Raw genomic sequence first — 20,836 nt, 5'->3', positions numbered from 1 at the left:
AGAAATGCAGCAAAGTTTTAGTGCCAGTGAAATAAATTAGATAAGTATCTGGAGTAAGAATCGTGCTCATAGAATACCCGAACTTACTAATTAACTAACTATCACGTACTTACTGTTTTGTCAGAAATTATTATTTAAATAGTTTACACGTTGAGAGGTAGAGATAGATAATGATTTTCTTGAATATATAAAAAAAAATTACTTGCCAGGGAGTTTGTGATTTTTAGTCAGGCGGACACGAGAGATATCAAAGGGTCCTTGGCATGCAGAATGTGCAAGGGATGCAAGACAAGGCATCACACGGGCTTTATAAGCTACGTAATACCGCTTCCGGTTCTCTCGCGTGCCACTTAAGCCAAGATGGTGAGTGTATTTTTTCGTTCATGCACAGTTTGGATATTTCCGAACCGTTTTAACGGATTTTGCGTTTGTTTATGAGGCCGGAGGCTGGAAACTAAGCTTTAAAAACATTAATGTAACATTAGACAGCGGTTATGACTGAAACTGGTTCATATGATGCAGCTATTGTGATTAGAAACACTAAGCTAAGCTAGCGCTCTCTCTGCAGTGAGAACGGAAAGTAGAGGATGTGCGGCATGACCAGGCTTATTTAGCTCATTACAGTCTAATGGTAGTAGCAGTCCATATGAAACTGTTTATTTTTTGTCTCAGGTTATGTCAGGGTGGTAATACCACTGTACATAAAGGTCGCTTTCAGTCGCTACAACGATAAATATTTCTGAGCAAATCCTGAGTATGTCTCCTGATTCTGTCTGACAGTCTGAAATGACGTGACCGTAAAATCACAGACTGATTGCACCAAGAAAGAGCTTTAATCTTAAACACGCTCACATACACACCTATGTATGTGAGTGTGTGTAAAAGGAATAAAACAGTTTGGGATCTGCTGTTACAGGAAAATAATCAACAACAGGGAGGTGTGATGCATCCCAGCGCAAAACACTTCCTGTTACCATTCTGAAGTTGATTACTTTCCAATAAAGTCACGTACCCAAGTGTCGTGTTGTTCTTACACCACAGCAGCCTTCCCACAGTAACAATTTGTATTTTATTAGTGAACGTCACGTCATGCTTTTTAACCTTTTATAGTTACATTTAATGTTGTGGATTGTCCATGAGACAAGTTCATTTCTGTTATTTGCTTGCATTAGCACAGCTATAAACAATAATTCTTGTGTTACTGAGAAACCTGAAAACTTACTGACCATTAAGAAGCACTGACAATGTAGACTCCTTACATAAATGTCAAACTAACGTCTCCTAAAAGAAAACCTCACCATATCAATGACTGTCAGAGCCACAGTTATAGAAAATTAACACCTTCTGTCTGACTAGAATTGAGAATTCATCACTGCTGTGGTGTATAGTAATTATATAATCATGGATCACGAGTAACAGGACTGATGAATCTCACACAGTGGATAGTCTGAACTATTTGCAGGTGTTAATCAAGGGTTAACTGGCACAAGGCTCAGTTAAAATAAACCTTGGACCAACTCATCCCTCATTAGCTCTGAAGTTTTTGTTACTCCTTCTTGGTACAATTCCATGCACCCATAGTGACTAAAGGCTTTGTCCTTGATGCCTTATAGCATGATTAACAGTCAATCTGTTTCCCCAGACCAAGAAAAGGAGGAACAACGGCCGTGCCAAGAAGGGCCGTGGCCACGTTCAGCCCATCCGCTGCACCAACTGTGCCCGCTGTGTGCCCAAAGACAAGGCCATCAAGAAGTTTGTCATCAGGAACATTGTTGAGGCAGCAGCTGTGAGGGACATCTCTGAGGCCAGTGTGTTTGATGGTGCGTAGAGTTGTGGTGTATACCAGAGCTATTTCACACACACCTGTCAATCCAGAATACTACTACTAAAAAAAAAAAAAATTCTGAAAGGTGTTTCTCATCTGATATATAAAATATCTGCAGATCTAAAGCTAGTGACTAGTTGAAGCTGTGTGTTTCTACTTAACATGCTTTAGTTCTGTCCCTTTTGTACCTTCAGTGTAAGGCTGGTCAATAGGAAATAACAGTATCATGATGCGTCTTCTGAGACACTGTGATTGATGTTGGTACTTGTAGACTTTTCCAAAATCTTTTATTACATGCAGTGAAGAAGAAGCTGATTGGGCGATAAAGGGTGTGTCTGAAACGTAAACAAATGTTACCTTGTAAGCCTGTATTCTGAGGGAGGAAGGCATTGTCAAGTCCAAAGAGAATGTTCCAAAGACTTTTTTTTTTTTTTTTTCTGGAAGTCATGGATATATCCCACAATCCATTTGAATTTGTTTAAAAAAAAAAAAAAACATGGCAAAAAAAAAAAACATGAGACAGAGGATACAGTTTGAGAATAAATTAGTTATTTGTAAACGCTTCAGATTTAAAGTTTTATTTCTGACTAATAAATAGTTTGTGTATTCACAGAACATTCACTCTCTTCTCCCAGTGTACGTAATTCCAACCAGCATAACATACTTTTGCAATCAGCGAGCTTGATGTATATTGGTCATGTATGTGTCCTTCTGACTAATGAAACAGCATGGGCAGCAAGGCATCGAGGCAGCTGCATTCTCTTTCACCAAAATCTGATTTGGAATTTGTTTTATTTATTTCCCATGTTCTTTTTTTTTTTTTTTTTTGCTTTAAATGTCTTTTTTTCCCCCTGTAGGACACTTGCAGTTACTTGTAGCAAAACGAAAAATCATGATGCATCTTGCATATGAAGAAAATATCAATTATCACTATCTAATTTTTTCACACCACCCATGAAAACATAGTGTTAAATATATAAATGATCTGAAATACTATGTTAGCAAGCTAACATCCTCTCTGTCTCTTACCAGCTTATGTGTTGCCAAAGCTGTATGTTAAGCTTCATTACTGCGTGAGCTGCGCCATCCACAGCAAAGTGGTGAGGAACCGTTCACGCGAGGCCAGGAAGGACCGCACGCCACCTCCTCGCTTCAGACCTGCTGTAAGTTTAACACACACACACTGAAGACAAGTTGAAGAATTTGGATTTTCCTTAAAGGAATCATTTCACGATAATGATGCTACATGTGTGGTAGTAGGTGCACTGAAAGCTCGTTTTTGTTTTTCTTTAGGGTGCTGCTCCAAGAGTTCCTGCTAAGCCCATGTGAATTGGAGCATTTTGCTGATGTTTGTACGTAAATAAATAATACCCCCTTAAGACCATGTGGATTGTTTGTTGTTTTTTTTTTTTGGTTGAAGGAAATTTTTGGTTTGCTGTCTGGTTCATGAGTTTGTCTTGGTATGTTTTGTAACATCAATTACAATTCTATAGACCTCTTTTAAGCTCCGAGAAATTATCAATGGTTCCAAATGTACACAAGGTGCCATAAAAAACTGGAAGTCTCTTCTTTATATTTAGATTGACTAATACTGTTTATGCCTATAAATGGAAGTGAAAATCTAAATATCCCAGAGTGTAATAGTTTAATTGTAAGTGTACTACATAGATCAGTGTTTTACAGTCTCTGCACATAGCGATGTGGTAATACAGCTGACTATCAGGGACATTTTCTTTTGGAAATGAATGCATGCTCATCTGAATCAGTGTCAGATTCCCTCAGGGTTTGAGGTGACTTTTAATCAGCAAAATATTCAACTTGATGACTGTACATTACTGTGGTGGCGGTACTTCTCACCAGCACTGTGAAAATGAGACAAAAGCTTCATTTCTGAAAATAGTGAAGCTAGTGAATAAAACCGCTTTTTTAATTGAAGGGTCACGGCTTGATTGCAGTGGTTTAAAGCTAAAATGATGAGATAAACCACATCACGGCATTCAGCTCTTGACCACTGACTTCTGACCAAAAAAAGTTTTTTGCTGCACCTCATTTCCATTAAATTATTTCAATAGAAATGTTTGCATAATCAAATTTCCTGGAGAAAAAAACTAATACGCTTCAACATTTCAACATACCAAAGCAATTTTTTGGATGAAAAATTTTTAGTGCTACAGGGATGTGCTAAGCAGAACCAGAAAATAGTGGGATGTTTTGGGTTTAGATGTTGCTTAGGTTTTTTCCCCACTCTTTCTGAATATAGAATCAAAGTAAAAAAAAATAATAATAATAATAATAAGCACAAAATTACTTGTCCATGCCTGGCTATGAGAATACTGTGAGAATCTCATTTAATCTGTCAATTTGTGATTTAAAAGACAGCAAAACTTAATTTCCAGATGTCAGCTGTTTTGCAAATTATGGTCTTCAGTCATTTTGCACTTTTCCACGTATCTCATGGAGATCAAAGATCACAACACCACAAAAGGCAAAGTGGAAAACAATAGCTGAGATGTTTAAGTGGACAGGAGATACGACAAACATTACTTTATTGGACATGAAAAATTACTTCAACTGAATGCTGGGTCACTCCTTAAAAACAAAACCAGACAACACCTCTTGAAACCAACACACCTTTTTAAAGAACATGAGGCAGTTTTTTTATTTTAACAAATTTGAGGTAAAGAGTTTTTTCTTTGTCATATACATTTTTTTTTTCACAAAGCCTTTAAAAACATTGAGCCCAGGAGAAAGCCTGTAAGTATGAAAGGGAGTGTAATCCCTGCCTCACGAAAATGCTCACACTCTCGCACTTGCTTGTGATGGTTGCTTCACAGTTCATTTAAAAATATTCATTTAAGTTCATCACACATAAGGGTTGGGGAAAGAAACTTTTGGGGGAGAAAACAAACAGAGAGGCTGTGGTGGAGGAACGTGGGGGAAAATTTGCAGCCGATATACAAGCTGAACAGTTCCAGATTTCCAGCAAAACAAATAAGCACACATGCTACCTTCTCACTCATACATACCATGTACTTATTTACATAAATTCATTTCAACCATTAAGTGCATTGTTAAGTATCATATATTTGATATTTTGTTTCTTAAATATCTTCAAGTACATTTTTACGTTTGGTAGGAGGAGGATGAATTCTCTTCAGCTCTGAAGGGTGCAAAGCTATCGACTTAACGTTGTAGAGGAAATACTGGTTTTGGTCTCATTGAGAGTCTACTTCTGAACTCATTCATTCTGGAGGCTTTCACTGGCATGGATCCAAACACACATTAAGATTACGAGGTCTCCGGATGCATTTCAGCTAGCAGGAAGTCTAGAACACTAGATCAGGGGATCACACATAAGCAGGTTTGGGAAATAGCCGACCATCTTCACAAACGCCGAGTGACAAACATGCTACAACATCCAAGTATCCTTAAGCACTGTCCACGATTGAAAAGGCGTTACCGAACGAACCTCAAACAACAAACTCTTTGATATTCTCAAAATTTGTTCATTGGTGCTTTATCTCACTTTGTGCAAGAAAGGACTAAAACAGGCCGCGATATCTTGGCAGGACGGTACAAAATTCTGCAATAATAGTTTTACTCCTGTCCCGCGGCAATCTGTTGCCTTCGGGAGTGAAGTGTACCTTGATAACGTTAATCATATGCGACATGTTCACACAGGACAAGCGTACAGGATACAAGGCCAATATTAAGGGCAGAAGCCACACGAACAATCAAGCACCGATTTTACAACACAAGGAGAATTTTCTGCTCTGAAACCCTTTGTGACAATTCCTTTCATTAGGAAAATAGTATTTATAGAACTTTAAAAACAACACACTGTTTGTCTTTATAACCTACATAGTATCAAATTTGTACTTATTTTCCCTAAATAGCATTTTTATCAGAAATCAGTGCAATCGAGCAATTTCAGAAAGCAAAAGAATATGTTCCAAAGCTCAGTCACCATTGAGTAAGGTAGGATCTCCAAAAGCCTTTAAGAAGAGCCCCACCAAACCCGAACCCACCCCACCCCACCCTATCCCCATCTGCCTGCCCAACCCGACAGCCCCAGCGAAAACACTCACATTTAAGCAGAGAGTTAGAAAAGTGCAAACTTCCTCCGAGGTATCAACCCCTCCTTATCGTTCATCAGAGTCACAGAATGCAATATGGGTCTTTGTTTGATCTGCACCAGCACATTAAGGCTCCATTTGCTGCGCTGTGGTGTGTTACACCCGTTTGCAATTGCCTAGTATGCAGCATTTAGCCCATGTTTTGAAAAACTCTAACAAACGTACCTCATTGACTAAAGCTAGGCAATTGTTTCAATAACAGGTTTGTTGCACAGGCTGGATATAAGGGGGACTTTGTACTGCAAGAATGATGCAAAACACTCCTCTACAGTCCTGAAGAGCAATTGCAATGAACTTTATCATCGCCACTGAGGTGAGGTCTATCTAGATAAAAACAACAATCGAGTTCTGAGGCACAAAGGAAACCAGCAAGTCCAAGAATTGAGGAGGACCAAGGTTATCCACTGCGGTACGCTCCAAAACTAAGGCAAAATTTTTCTTCAAGTTAATTTCTATTTAAATAAGACATTTAGCATGAACAAATTTAGATATATACTCTCTAAGACCTGGCCTAATTCTTAAAACCACCTAATGAGTGCTGTGTCCTCTCAGCTTTAAAGACGGGGTTTATGGTGCCTCCCGAAACCACAACATTAAACAGCATACTCAAATCAACTAGATAACGCAGGGATAATATAAAGCAACTACTTAAGGCAATGTGTGTGTGTGCTCCGTTTATATGGCTAACACACAGATCTCCTCTTTCTCTGAGTCTTATAGAGGCCTGCAGCTCATGCTGCTACTTCATAGTTCTTTCCTTCAGTCCCCTGTGTCCTCCCTGAGTCCTCTAAATTCCACAGACCCTTAAAATGACCATAAAAGGAGTCCGAACACAAAGTCTGTACACTTTAGACTATACTACAGCTGTGGATCTCGTTTCACTCTCTCAGGTCACTCACACAAACTCATACACTCATCACAACCTCTAAAATGCAGTACGGAAATGCTGCTGGCAAGATTTCGCTGACCACAGCCTCCTGCTGCAGCATGCTCGAGCACCAAATTTCTCTATCTAACCCAGAAAAGGTAAACCCCACTGAAGAAAGGCACTTCTAAAGCAAAACAGCTGCGTCTTGCCAAATAACTGATTTGGGAGTTCAATCAGAGAGTGGGATTCAGTCCCACGGTTCTAATCAAACTCCTCTAAATTTGATTTCTTTAAGCACAGGCAATACTCCCTGTGCGCCTATGCCAGTTAGCCTTCGAAATTGAAAGCCTGCTGTTCACTAATACTAAAAGCAAGTGCTCAGTATGTCCCCCCTCCTGATCTGGTGCAGACCAAACTGGACTCCGTATCATCTGAAAGCAGCGTACGTCCCTCCTTACCTTCTTCTTTCCCACTATGAAATACCCGTCCTGCCTGCGTGCCAACCCTCCCACCCCCACTCCCAAGTGGTTCAGCCCACTTGGTGCTCTCCTCGGACAATGTGCGAGGAGAACTCGTAGCGGTCCTGGCTGCGGTGGCCGCAGATGTTGCATTCGAAAGGCTGGCGGAAGCCATGGCAGCCCATGTGGATGGTGAACATGACGTGGTCCAGGAAGAAGATGCGACAGTGCTCGCAGCGGAACGAGCGCACCGGCCGCCCCTCGCCGTCCACCACCTGCACGGCCAAACTGGACGAGGGCGGAGAACGAGGGCTCCCCTTAGCCGGTACGCTCCCTCTGTCTCGCTCCCCTTCCACTTCTGTTTCTTTGGCGTGACTAGGACTGTGGCGCTCGCGTCCTCGGTGGTTGGCAGCGCCAGGGCCGATGCCTTGCTCCTCTGTCGTGCTCTCGTTATCCGTGGAGTCCTGGCAGCCATTGCTGGGCGAGGCAGCGTGGCTGCGCCCTGAGGGCACGTCTTCGTGGCCCTCACCTGCCTCTCGCCCAGGCAGTACCATGTTGATGCCCCCTGCACAGTTCAGCCGCTGGCCCAGGGGTGTGATGTGGCCATAGACGGAGCTGATGACAGGGGTAAACTCGGACACACAGGCCGGGTGAGGAGGAGGCAGGCGCAGGGAGCGAGGAGACTCAACCTCTTCGCTTCCTCCTCGGGGGTTGCGGAGGTAGCGGCTTCCCATAACAGCTAAAGCAGCAGGGTCACTTCCAGCATGAGAACCCAGCACATCGCGCTCTTTCTCTGGGCTGGAGTTGATCTCATAAGGTGCATCGGACATGTTCAGTCGCATGTGCTTTTCTCCTGTGCAGACACCAACATGGCTACAATTAGGCATTCAAAGATTCACCAAATCATACTGTTGTCCCTGTCTTAGTCTTAGTATAAAAAGATAGGAGACAAACACAACTGATTTGATTTATAACCTCCCAGTCAGTCGAGTGACCTCTGTGCCGGTCAGCCTCAGTATTTGAGGTGTGGCCTCTTTCTTACTTTGAATCTTTTTTTTATACATTGTGTGATCACATATTAAGATGTGCATTATATCATCTCACAAGCAGACATACACCTACTAACTATAATCAATATGACACACATGATATAGAAAAAAGATCATATTCCAATCACTTTGCTGCATAGTGCAACTGCAAAATTCCATTTGATATTAAAAACACATTAGAACACTCACAATGACATACATAGACTGGCCTGAATAATCTTTTTTTTTTTTTTTTTTTTTTTTTTTTTTACACCTAAAACATTCGCATTTGTTAGATTACATGCTTTGATTTGCCAAAACACCCACACACTCATTTGAGGAACATTTGAGATCAGGATTCCGGAGGATCCTCATGATGCTCATGCTTACACGGAAAGTTGTGGTATTGCACAATGTTTATTTGCAGTGTGGCTTTTACGCGTTATCAATATTGCAGAAGCCATTATTGCATTTAAGGATTCACAGAGTATGCCTAATATAAACCCGTAAGTGATGGACTGAAAGAAGCCTACCCAGAAACTTCTGAGGTGTGGAGCGCTTCCTTTTAGTGATGCTGTTAGCCACCCGTTCAATGAAGGTCATCTTTTCTGACAAAGGCTGGATCAGAGGGTCAGCCATCACATCCATGTTACGACATTCCTCACCTGCGAGGAAAAACAGTCATATACATACATCCAACATGAGTCAGGTGTTGTTTATGATTCACTCACATACAGCGGGGAGCTGTTTATGATTTACCCTGTGTAGACTGCGTGCTGTGGGCAGGCTGGTGGTCCAGACTCTGTAGGTAGCTGTGGCAGCGCTCGCGATGCTCCTCCAGTGTGCTCTGCTGCTTGTAGCTGCGACCACAGTAACTGCACTTATAGGGTTTCCCCACAGTTGGAGAGGAAACTGAAATAATGCAGAACATGACAATAGCTGACAATATTAGAAACAAAACTGAAGCCTTGTGAGTGCTACCAAAGAAAAAAAATGTTCTAAGGATTTATTTATCATTCTTTTTTATGGAGAAAAATATAATTACTCCTCAAAAGCTGTTTTTCAGAAGTAATGTTAATGTTAAATATGTGTATGTGTACATTGTTGTTGCTGAACTGAGAAATTAGAGCATTAGAGTTTATTAATGATGAAGCTTGAATTATTTTGAGTGTTGTGTAGGCAAAGTATAATAATTAACATTTCACATATTTACTGCATATGTAGTAAATGTATTCAATACGTCTCAAATCACTACAAAGTTACACACTTTTTTTTTTATTTAGCTTGAACCCTGACAAATATAATAGCGTACTTTATACTTAGTTTAAAAATTGGTTTTGCAACGTTTTGTTTTGTGTATTTAAAAAAAACTGAAACAGTAATATCACTGAAATATATGACCACTGCTATGGATAGAAGTGGAGATGAAAGAGAGAAGGGAGAATCTTTCACAAAGACAACCATCTTTGCAGCACTCCAGAAATCAGCCTGTTATGTTAGAGTGGCCAGATGGAAGCCACTCCTCAGTGAAATGTACACGATCACTTGGCTGGAGGTTGCCAAAATGTACTTAAAGCACTCTCTAGCCATAGGATGCTATGGTCTGATGAAGCCAAGACTAAACTCTTTGGCTTGATGCCAAATATTACATCTGAAGGAAACCAGGCACCGCTCATCACCTGGCCAGTACTGTTCCTGTGGTGAAGTATGTTTGCTCGGTTTGGCTAGGAAAAGCCTCTGTGATTCCAGACTGCTTTCATTTACCAATGATGAAAGCCACTGTGTTCTTCAAAACCTTGACCTTGAAAGCTGCTGAAAGCTCTGTGCCTCGACACAATCCTGTCCCAGGGGTCTACAGAAAATTTCTTTAAACTGTCTCCTTTTTTTTTGCTTTGACATACACTGTCAGCTGTGTGGATTTATATAGGCAGAGGTGTGCTCTACAACTCAACTTTAATCAAATTATACAAACCTCTCACAGATGAAAAGGAAACAGGATGCAAATGAGCTCAATTTCGAGAGTCATAACAGAGGGTCTAAATGCTTATGTAAATGTGATATTTACACATTTTTATTAAACATGCAAACCTATGTGTAAATCTGCATGATGTATCACAGGTATATAACTGTTGTTCTATAGCTGCCTTACTGTCTTTTTTTTCCAGTATTTTGGCCAATATGAATTTATAGTTGCAAAATCTATTTTACTATAAATAAATACTATAATATTATGAACTATAGTATATATAGTACATTTTAGTTTCAGCTACTATATGGTCTGAGACTGAATAGAATAAACAGTTTATCCAATAGGATTTATAGAAGAGTGAATACATGCAAATGAAGTGGGCTAAACCTTTAAAAAAAAATTCACTGAAGCGTCATCAGTTTTACTAGAACAAAACTAGTTCTCGTAACTTTCCTCAAATGTATCAATGTACCAAGAAGTTTCTCTTCAACGACGTTTGACATCAGTAAAAGTAATGGCATAAACCACATGAACAGTTGGAGACATTTGCGTCATTTCAGAGAACTCCATGACACTTGGCCGTCATTTCTCTGAACCATGGCATTCAGAATAGCGGTAAGAAAGTGGCCTCCTTCACATTACCTCAGGTGAATGTGCATCAACATTTTGAAAGCACGAGCAGGATATCCTGTTTTCATAATATTCTAAATGTCATGACTATATGACTAGAACATGCTGTGAGGTCACTTGCTATTCGGTTTAGAAATAACGTGCAGAATTCTATCCTCCGGAAAAGCTGCTGAAACTTTCAAGGAATTAATCAGGCTCCAACTCAATAGTACATTCCCACAAAGGCACCTCATTATGCTCAACACTATAAAGAGTGTTCAGTCCTGCATTAAAAGATATGATTTCCTCACAACACAGCTTGGTGCCTTGTCTCTGTGTGGTGTGTTCACTCACCGGAGTGTGTGCGGAGATGTCCTGTGAGCGCGTCACGGCGGCGGCAGGCGTAGTTACAGAAGGGACATTTGAAGGGCTTTTCACCGGAGTGGAGCTTGATGTGGCGCAGCAGGTTGCCCTTCTGCGTGAAGGACGCGCCACACTGGTTACACTGGAATGGCCGCTCGCCTATCAACCATTTTTGCAGCAAAGTCACCAAGATTAATCACTCCATAAGGCATTTGCAATTATAAAAGCAACACTAACTCACTAACACAGCCGTATGTTTGAATTTTTTAGACACTATAAAGTGAACATACATTTAAACAATTCCATGAAACTCACCTGTATGGCTGCGTTTGTGTACCATCAGAACATTAGGGCCAATGCAGATCATCCCGCATATATCACACTTCAGTTTCCCATTAGGGAGCCGAATGGGTCCAGGTGAACCGCTGCCTCCCTGACCGAGCACTCCTCCGCCCATGTCTCCTCCAACCTCTCCTCCAACCTCACCGCCAACCTCCTCAGCGATGTCCCCCTTATCCTGCTTCCATCCTTCATCCCTCTCTCCTCCTCCTCTCTCTGCAAGTGGGGCACTACCTGCTTCTTCATCGCTGTAGAGCTCCACTTTGATGGAATTTGCTGGACAGAGAGCAGTATAAACTCTTCACAAACATGCTCATTGCAAGCAATACACAAGTACAACAGTCTGTAGCTAGATTACGGACCACTGACGGAGCGACTGGGAGAGGAGTGCTGACTGTTAGGAGTGCTCACTGTAGGTCCCCTTAGCCCTGCAAAAAACTCCCGTTCTGTTGAAGAATCTCCGCTGCCTGCAAAACAAGCAGACAAAGACATACAAATCAAATGAAGCTACTAAGCAGAGAACTGTACCAGATAAAATCAGCAGGAACACTTAATACCTGACATGTAAGAACGGCCATTGCAATCGTCAGCATTCATTCTCACACCAGCTGCCTGTAAATGAAAAGAAGCCACAAGAGATCTGAGGGGTTTGACTTTATCAGCAGCATAACAATTGCCTCAAAATATAGTTAGAAAATCACACTACTCTCAGATGATTTAGGTCTAGAAGTTTCAAGACACAGAAATCTGATCATTCTGTTGTATTAAACCTTATAATCTATTTGTCTCTTCTCAGCAACTAGAAGAAAGCACTTTTTATAGTGAGCCTTGTGGCTTTACTATATGATTATACAAACCTTTTATTCGTTATCAGAAATCCTACCGCAAGTAAATATCTCCTAGTTTTAATCATAGACCCACGTCTCTGCCTTCTACAAAGATTTTTGTTAAGAAAGAAGCGAAGAATCAGTGTATTACAAGATGCCCTCCCCTTCATGTGTGACCTGTCAAAGAGCAGATCGAAAAATAATAATAAGAAGCAGTGTATTACACGATGCCCGCCCCTTCACGTGCGACCTATCAAAGAGCAGAGCGAGAAATAAGGGGAAAAAAAAAAAAAGTGAATGTCATGACAAGCAGATATTCACAGAAACCTGCCTCAGCACATGAAAATTATTCTAGCATATTCTATGAGGTGATCCCATCTTCTAGAATTAACAGAGAGTGATATCATATCAGAAAAAACAAAATGCACACAAACAAAAGATGGAATTTATGTGTTTAGGTTTACGGATTAAACTTGACATCACTTAGGGAAAAGAACATTGCCCTAATCTGATCTCAGAATGACTTATCAGTGATTACAGATTCTTTTTTTTTCATTCTACAAGATCTGTCAGAGCTGTTATGCATTCGACATCTCAAGTGTTTAAGGCGAGTGGTACAGCTGGTAGTGTTGCTGCCTCATAGCGCCACGATCCCTGGTTCAATCTTGAGCCTTGGGTTAGTATCTGTGTGCCGTTTCGCACGTTCTGGGTTTCCTCTGGGTTCTCCAGTTTCCTCCCACCTCCCAAAAACATGTCTGTAGATGGATTGGAAATGATAAATTGCCCCAAGGTGTGAATGTGTGTGCTTACAGTGCCCTGTGATGGACTGGCGTCCCATTCAGGGTGTATACACCTGCCTCATGCCCAGAGTTCCCAGAACAGACCAGCATAAAGTGGGTACTTAACCTGAGTGTGTGTTTAAGGCATGAAGTTAACTCGAGAGCACAGAGATGGCGAAGGTGGGGTGTAATACATGTATGTTTATATGCATAGCAGACACAGTGAGTCATAATTTTAGCTCTTGGATGTAGTTACCACAGGAAAAAACAGTCTAGAGTGAGCAGAACCACAAAACTATTCACACTTTTGTTGACAAAAACACCAGTGACATGTGTCACGTCTACAGCACCGTCGCTGACATCCTGGCTGAAATCCAAATAACTCCCTATGGGACGTATAGTGCACTACATAAAGTGTGGAAGTCGTTGTTTAATTGCCTACGTAGTGCACTTGTATAGGGAGTAGGGAGCCATTTGGGATTCAGCCCCCGTCTGGTTGAGCCGAACCAGCTAGCTTGGGTAGCTAAGGAGCTAACAAAACGCGACAGAGCAGAAATAAGGTAAAGACAATTTCAAACTGATGAAACAAACAGTGATAATGGAAGTTATAACGTGTGTAAATGGTAAGACTTGATAATTACTAGGAAATTGGTCGATATTTAGACGTGACAAGCTAAAGCGGGATAATGTTTCTCGGGAGCCCGTCGGCGTTGCTATGGCAGCCACCACTCGCCAGATGCCGTTTAGCTTAGCTAACGTTAGCCGGCTACGTAAACTCGCTCAAACACACCATGGGCAGCTAGTTCTATCACCTAGTGTCACCTTCCGTGAACCAGCAATATAGCACGCACCTGTTGAGTTATTTTCCTTACCTGGCGATCGACTCTGGTTGCTGTATTTATATAACAGGAGCACTGTTTGTTTTCTCGGGCGAAGGCAGCATCTCCGGGATCTTTTACCTGAAATCCCAAACAACTTCCGGGCCTGTGCTGGGATTCAGACCTAACTAATCCATCTATGGAATACACGATCAACAAATCATCACACCGAAAGCATCGATCCTTTGTTTTGAATGGGAGGAATGGACAGAATACCTCGTAGGTGACAGATACTGACGTTAAGTAAGGAATAAAACACAGCAGGGTGTACTGTTTTAGAAAAATAATCAACGACGGCGTGCTGCAATCCAGAATTGATTAATTTCTTATAACAGCATATTCTGAAATGTTTTGTATCTTTTATGCCACAGCAATTTGCCAGTGATTACAATTTTAATGTATTAATGAACACCATAATCATATTTTTTATCTGTTTATAGTTACATTCAGCCTAATGTTGTTGAACATCTGTGAGAGAAACTGGTTCCTGTTGTTCCTTGTTAGAACAGCTCTAAATGGTCATTCTCTCACCAGCATCTCTGTTTCTCTCTCTTGCAGTTAATAATACAAAAATAATGCATCTTGTAATGTTACAGGGGAACTGGAAAGTTCAAAGTCCGCTGTCCTGAAGAAAACTTCCATGCCAGAAAACTTACTGACAGTTACGATGCGCTGACACTGGAGACTTCTTACATAAATGTTAAATAAACCTCTCCTTACAGAAGCTTAACCATAACTATGATTATACATTTTTCTTTGTTAAATAACAAGATAATTATTAACCCATTTATTATTAGTCTTAGATTATGTGGACTGTCCACCATACCCCGTGAATAAGTTGTTAGTATAGAAACGATAACATATTAGAACAAGTGTATTAATATAAACCTTTGATTTGAAGTACAGCTGCACTATTGTCAAAGCTGTGCTGTTAGAGAAAATTAATCAACACATCTGACCAATCAGATTTGAGAAATGAACAGTGCTGTGGTGTAAATTCATTACTTTGAAATCATGTAATATGCCACCACATTAAAATGATAAAGTGACTATATTCTGACAAACAAAGCATTACTGTGGCATTTATTTTAGTTCTCATTGTTGATATTATGGAAAGATGAAATGTGATTAAATACATAGTTATATTTAATACACCTCCTTATCACATAAACCACAGGAGTGGAAGCCCAACTCTCTTGCATTCCCCAATTAAATGTTATGAAATCTATCAGCTTATAACAGTTAATATCATGAATAAGGTAGTGATCACTAGTCTATACAGGAAATTTATTCAATAAGATATTCAACTTTAGCTTTTTATCTCATTTCAAAATGAAAAATCAACAGCATGTGAAAGTGTATAAACCAGTTTGCTGCACATAAACAAAGCACTGGATTCTGCTTTGGAAAAGGCTGGTGCAAACACTATCATGATGAATTACACAATAAGTAATACATAGGAGGACAAGTTATATCACTATTTTGCTTTAATTTCCGTATCTTTTGGCCAACTTTAGATCGCTTGAAGGCAAAAAGCCGCACATCTTCCATTATAAACAGACTAATCAGACTAATCTGATATTATTTTATATGTTTATTGAACATATATATAAAATAGTCTACATGTGTATATAATTATTGTGTGTATAAGTTATTATTCATATGATGTCTTATGCTCAACCTGCATTTAACTAGATATGTCCCTCAAAGTTTTAAATGTGTTTCAATATATAAACTAATATTTTATTAAAAACAAACAAATCCATAATGTAACCTGTTGCCATTTTAGTGCTAAACTGATTTGAACTGTTGGATCAGCAGACTAACCATCTAACCTGAAGCAGAAAAAAATTTAACTTGATGTAACAAATTATTATTAATATTAATATTAATATTAATATTAATATTAATATTAATTAAAATGGACTCTGTTCAGCAAAGGCAAGCAGTATAAAAATAGAAACAGCAAAATTTGCTCTATAAATCTAGATTGATCATTTACTTCAAATCATCTGTTTAATTGTTTACTTACTAACTATCAAGGATTAGAATTTTTGCAGCACTGAGTCTACTTCTTTAAGTTAGTTTGGATAAAATGTGTCTGCTAAATGATTCAATGAGCAAGTAAAGGTAGATATTCTGTTCTAGTGGAGCAATGAGCAAAAATGTTTTCTCGACAGAGGCAAATTTGCACTGTGACCAACAGTCAAAGTAATTATACAGTGCCCTTTTTCCCCAAAATGTAATGAGCAGCAGTGTGTTAGTTTAATCCAGTAACTCCAAACAGTAATAACTTAAAGAAAGTACTCTTTATAACCACTGGATGGCAGACTACTACAGACATGCAGTCTGAAGTCATTTCCTGCTTTGAGGCTTATGTCTGTGGAGCAGTGTCTCATACGCCTCACTGATTTTAATGAACATCTCTTCTGCCTCTTGTTTCTTCGTGGGGTTGCGGTCTGGGTGCCATAATTTAGCTAGCTCCCTGTAGCTGTGAGCGATCTCCTCCAGAGTGGCTCCCTCAGACACCGACAGCACCTAGAACAGAGGAGAGGACTCAGACCTTGTACACATCAGGAGCTTGTGTTCTTGGTTCCAACAATCATAAGTTATTCGAGTATTCATTTTCACAGTGAACTTGTATGAAATGAATTCTAGGCAGCATAAGCATGCGTTAGTATCATAAAAGCATCCATCATCTCCTACAAGAACTACTGCATATTCCTTTAAGTACAGTGCATCGCTCATAGTCTAAAAGAATAGAAAAAATGTGCCTCTACTTTCCAAAAACAGAACATTTACATCAAGATAACAATACATGTCCTATGAAAAACATGAATAATTATTCTGTCATCTTCATTTTGTCCTAAAATTATGCGAACTGTTAAATAGTTGACCTGTCTATAATGGATAGTAGAAAAAAAATTGAGTTAGTTATTAGTTTTCACTGAAAATAGTGTTTTGAATTAGTCCTTTAATGTCTAGTGCCTTTTAAGGATCCAGAATCTATATAGGGGACTGTAAAATGATTATAGTATAAAAACATATTATACCACAGTGCTAATGAATGCTCAATTCTGATTGGTCAGAAGATGTTGATTTTTTTTTCTTTCTATAACAGCAGCTCTGACAATAGTGCTGCCAGTAATTCAAATCACAGATTTAGGCCTGTAGTAATTCTAATACTCTATTATTTCTATAGTTACTCATTCCCAGGGACTTGTACGGCAGATACTCCACATAATCTTAAGCTAATAATAAATGGGAAAATGTATAATCATTGATATGGTGAAACTTTCTGTAAGGAGACATGTATTTAATATTTATGGAAGAAATCTCTGGTGTCAGCGCTTTGTACCAGTCAGTAAGTTTTCTGTCATGGGAAAGTCTTCAGGACAGAGGACTTTGGACTTTCCGGTTTTTTGGTGACACAAAAAGCTGCATTTTTTTGTCTTATTATGAGAAAGAAGACTGCTACTATGAGAAAGAAGACTGTTTCTAGCTGCTATAATGTAAGTAACAACAGAAACCAACTTTAAAGAGATAAAAAAGTATGTTGTTCAGGAATACATTAGACATTGTAATGATTGATGAATTGCTGTGGTATAGGGGGAATAAAACATGCTGGGAAGTGCTGCTATAGAAAAACAATCATCGTCGGTTTATTCTTTACTTAACTAGTATTAAAATTTGTCATTTTAAGACATTTCTTAGTCTGGGGACTGGAGTACCTTTGCTGTTCCATGCACATTTTTCACTGTCCATATATACCCTATATGTGTACCAGTGTGTGTTAGAGGAAAGAAAACACTAAAACATGCAGGGCATGGGTCGTCCAGGACCAAGATTGAGAAACAGTGAATTAAAATACAAACCAGTTCCTTTCTTACTTCATACCTGCTGAGGGTGTGAAGTGTTTGAGCAGCAGCCTCATAAATCTGGAGCTTTATGCTTTGAGCTTAACATGTGGGTTTTGAGACAAGATTTAAACCAGCTGATTTGACACTCAATGCTGTTCAGTTGTCCTCACCTTCATTGCCTCAATCTCTCTTTTGGTGTATTCATTAAGAAGTATTTCCAGAACCTTCTTCCAGCTCTCCTCGTAGTAACTCCCTCCAGTCAGCGCACACAAGACCTGGTATGGCAACAGCAGAAAGAATTCCACAACCCCTCTGATCCAAGGAATGAACCAAAACATTTCGAGAAACGCCGCCACACAGTCTGAAATGTAGTATAAAGTAGCTGTGGTGTTGTGAAAAACGCAGTATCCCAGCGGAGCTGAGAAAGCCAGCAGTGCTAGGCTAAGGCGATAGAGGCGAGGTCCTAGGAAACATAGAAACAAAAATACACTTAACAGTGACAATGAAAATGACATCACAAGAACATAGATATGTTTATTTCTCATATTGCAACCTTGAATTAGATATTAGATATCAGATATGAGATTTGGATTGTGTTTAGTTGCATGTGTATAAGACTGACCCACTGGCTCTGGTGGAGATCCTGCATGTTGGGGATGTTTAAACTTTCTATGTTGTGCTGCAGTGAAACTAGCTGCTATGCTGATGGGTAGAGGCGAGAGTGTGCTGCCGTAGAATATGGATGAGGTCAGGATACAAGCAGTGAGGGTCTTCTGCAGGTCAGAAGTCTGCTGACCAACGCAGGACACCAGATGGACCCCCGCACCAACACTCAATGGCAACACCAGCAGGTAGAAGAAACTCAGAGAGTTCAGACTAATCAAAGCAACTGAGCCAAAGTAAATGCCGACGCAAATCTGGCCAGCAAAACGAAACAAGCCTATTGGTGGAGGCGTACCGGCTGGGCGTCTGACTCTCTCAGCCTCTTTGTTGGCTTCGTTAACGTAAGCTGGGATTCGGAAGAACTCTCGGAGCCAGCCGAACCCAAAACCACCCAGAGTGAGCATCCACAAGAGAGCATGGCTGTCCCTCCTGAGGTACAGGTGATGAAGACCCAGTGGGCCTCCCACTGCCCAGAGGGCGTAGGTTGTTATTAGTCGCTTAGGCATAAGAGCATCCTTAGAATTTCAGCTAGCAGAGGAAAACACTCCTCTTCACTGAGAAGAGTAATTTTGCTAAATATCTGCACACACACAGTCAAAAAAACCTGCTATAATTAAATACAGAGAAGTCAATGTGAAATCAAAGCGTTATTATTACATTTTTTTAATATTCACTTTGAGTGACGTGACTGATAGGATCTGTAACTGTAACTCAACTCAAACGGGCACATTTTACTTATTTTGCCTGAGGAAGGAAGCACTTTAACTCACTAAATACAAATCAGGAAAAATGAAGCATTAGAGAACACTACAATACCCCAATTACACTTGACATCAGTGTTATCACCATGAAAATTGTTTTTTAATAATAACAAGATTAAACTTTGACTACAATTACTGCTAATAAAAATAAGTAAATACACCAGCAAATAATAAACCAGCAGACAAATGAATAAACCGCTACCATTTATAATTTTCAGTAAGATTACAAGTCAAGTCACGTGTCACCTTACCTATGTGAAGATAGCTTGTAAAAACAGCAAGTGGTTCTTTAATACGGCTTCCTTCAGTTTCACTACTGGCAGAAATATGAACGCACAAAATAACACACATCACGGTTTCAAACTTGTTGCTCGGTCATATTCTGAAGAAAAACAAATAAATGCAGTGAAAAGTCTGTAGGAGTTGCACCGTCAAATCCAAACCTAATCTCTCCTGAAATGGACAGCTTCCATATTGGCGTCAGTTTAGACTTTGGACTTTGGCAGATGAAATTGCAGCAGTCTTTGTAATGTTAACGTAATGTACTCTTACTGATCAAGCATCAAAGGTTTGTCTGAACTTTAACCTGACTGTACATGAATATGCAACTTTTTTGGTGAACTAATTGATAAGTAGGCTACAAATAGAAGGAATACTTCGAATAAATAAATGATTGATGTCTTACACAATACATTATATATTGATTAGACTAGAGTTCAACATCATTCAAAACACAATATTATCTTTTCTTATTTTTTTACAAACAACATGCAGGCTTTTCATGTCAAGGCCTAAAAAGGATTTTTGTCCATAGCACCCACTGACAGTGTAAATAATATTTTTTTTTAAGTGTCTTATTTTGCTTTGAACACTTTCCATCAACATTCATTCAGTATCCTGGTCAGGCTTTTGGTGGCACTGGAGCCTATCCTGGGAACATTGGAAACGAGGTGGAAATACATCCTGGAGGAGATGCCAGTCCACCATTCACACACATGTTCACACTATTATTTACACCTAGCAGCAATTTAGAGTCACCAGTTCATCCATTGGCATGTTTTTGGGAGGTGGGAGGAAACCTGAGGAAACCCACAGTGATGTGGCAAGAACAGGGGAAACTTCGTATAGAGGATCCCAAGCAAAAGATTGAATCAGGGACACTGTAGCTGTGGAGTGGCAATATGACATGCTCCCCTTCCATCATCATAAAAGACAATTAATGACAATATAAGAAACAGATTCTGAATTCCCAAAATGACTGCGCTCTACACAGCAAGGTTCTAAAAAAATTAGAAAATGTAGCATATTGCTAACTTTGCCGAAATGGTAATAAATGTGCTACCTCATTGCATACATGATTCAGTTTCATTTATGTATACTTCCATGGTCTACACAAGATCTTAGAGGACCCCAGCTGCTTGTGTTCTTATTCCAGGAGGCAGATGCTTAGCATACCACAGACTCACTGAGGCA

At 39.8% G+C, this 20,836-nt stretch overlaps 3 protein-coding genes across 5 annotated transcripts; 1 reads left to right on the top strand and 2 right to left on the bottom strand.

The window, feature by feature from the left end:
* The first annotated feature begins 220 nt into the window (after positions 1 to 220).
* rps26 (ribosomal protein S26) lies at positions 221 to 3,209 on the top strand. Its single transcript, XM_026920329.3, has 4 exons — positions 221 to 363; positions 1,643 to 1,820; positions 2,858 to 2,988; positions 3,119 to 3,209. The coding sequence occupies exons 1-4, from the start codon at positions 361 to 363 to the stop codon at positions 3,152 to 3,154; spliced, it is 348 nt and encodes a 115-aa protein (XP_026776130.1). The 5' UTR covers positions 221 to 360; the 3' UTR covers positions 3,155 to 3,209.
* Positions 3,210 to 3,554: 345 nt separating this feature from the next.
* ikzf4 (IKAROS family zinc finger 4) lies at positions 3,555 to 14,247 on the bottom strand. Its single transcript, XM_026921249.3, has 8 exons — positions 14,074 to 14,247; positions 12,153 to 12,207; positions 11,958 to 12,062; positions 11,572 to 11,871; positions 11,248 to 11,415; positions 9,075 to 9,227; positions 8,849 to 8,980; positions 3,555 to 8,140 (listed from the first exon to the last, which is right to left on the bottom strand). Exons 2-8 carry the CDS (start codon positions 12,190 to 12,192, stop codon positions 7,359 to 7,361), a joined length of 1,680 nt encoding a protein of 559 aa, XP_026777050.1. The 5' UTR covers positions 12,193 to 12,207; positions 14,074 to 14,247; the 3' UTR covers positions 3,555 to 7,358.
* Positions 14,248 to 14,912: 665 nt separating this feature from the next.
* dnajc22 (DnaJ (Hsp40) homolog, subfamily C, member 22) lies at positions 14,913 to 20,095 on the bottom strand. Of its 3 annotated transcripts, none has more exons than XM_026920388.3 (4): positions 19,615 to 20,095; positions 18,562 to 19,068; positions 18,110 to 18,402; positions 14,913 to 16,617 (listed from the first exon to the last, which is right to left on the bottom strand). In XM_026920388.3, exons 1-4 carry the CDS (start codon positions 19,712 to 19,714, stop codon positions 16,435 to 16,437), a joined length of 1,083 nt encoding a protein of 360 aa, XP_026776189.3. In that variant the 5' UTR covers positions 19,715 to 20,095; the 3' UTR covers positions 14,913 to 16,434. The 3 variants fall into 3 exon arrangements, with proteins under 3 accessions (XP_026776189.3, XP_026776191.1, XP_026776190.1); XM_026920390.3 differs by having other exon boundaries at positions 18,562 to 19,156; positions 19,615 to 20,093; XM_026920389.3 differs by having other exon boundaries at positions 14,914 to 16,617; positions 18,562 to 19,182; positions 19,615 to 20,089.
* Positions 20,096 to 20,836: the final 741 nt, after the last annotated feature.

This window comes from Pangasianodon hypophthalmus, chromosome 16, assembly GCF_027358585.1.
Source record: "Pangasianodon hypophthalmus isolate fPanHyp1 chromosome 16, fPanHyp1.pri, whole genome shotgun sequence".
NCBI lineage: Eukaryota > Metazoa > Chordata > Actinopteri > Siluriformes > Pangasiidae > Pangasianodon > Pangasianodon hypophthalmus.
Note: the sequence above shows the minus strand (reverse complement) of the source record. Positions and strands in the feature narration are given on the sequence as shown.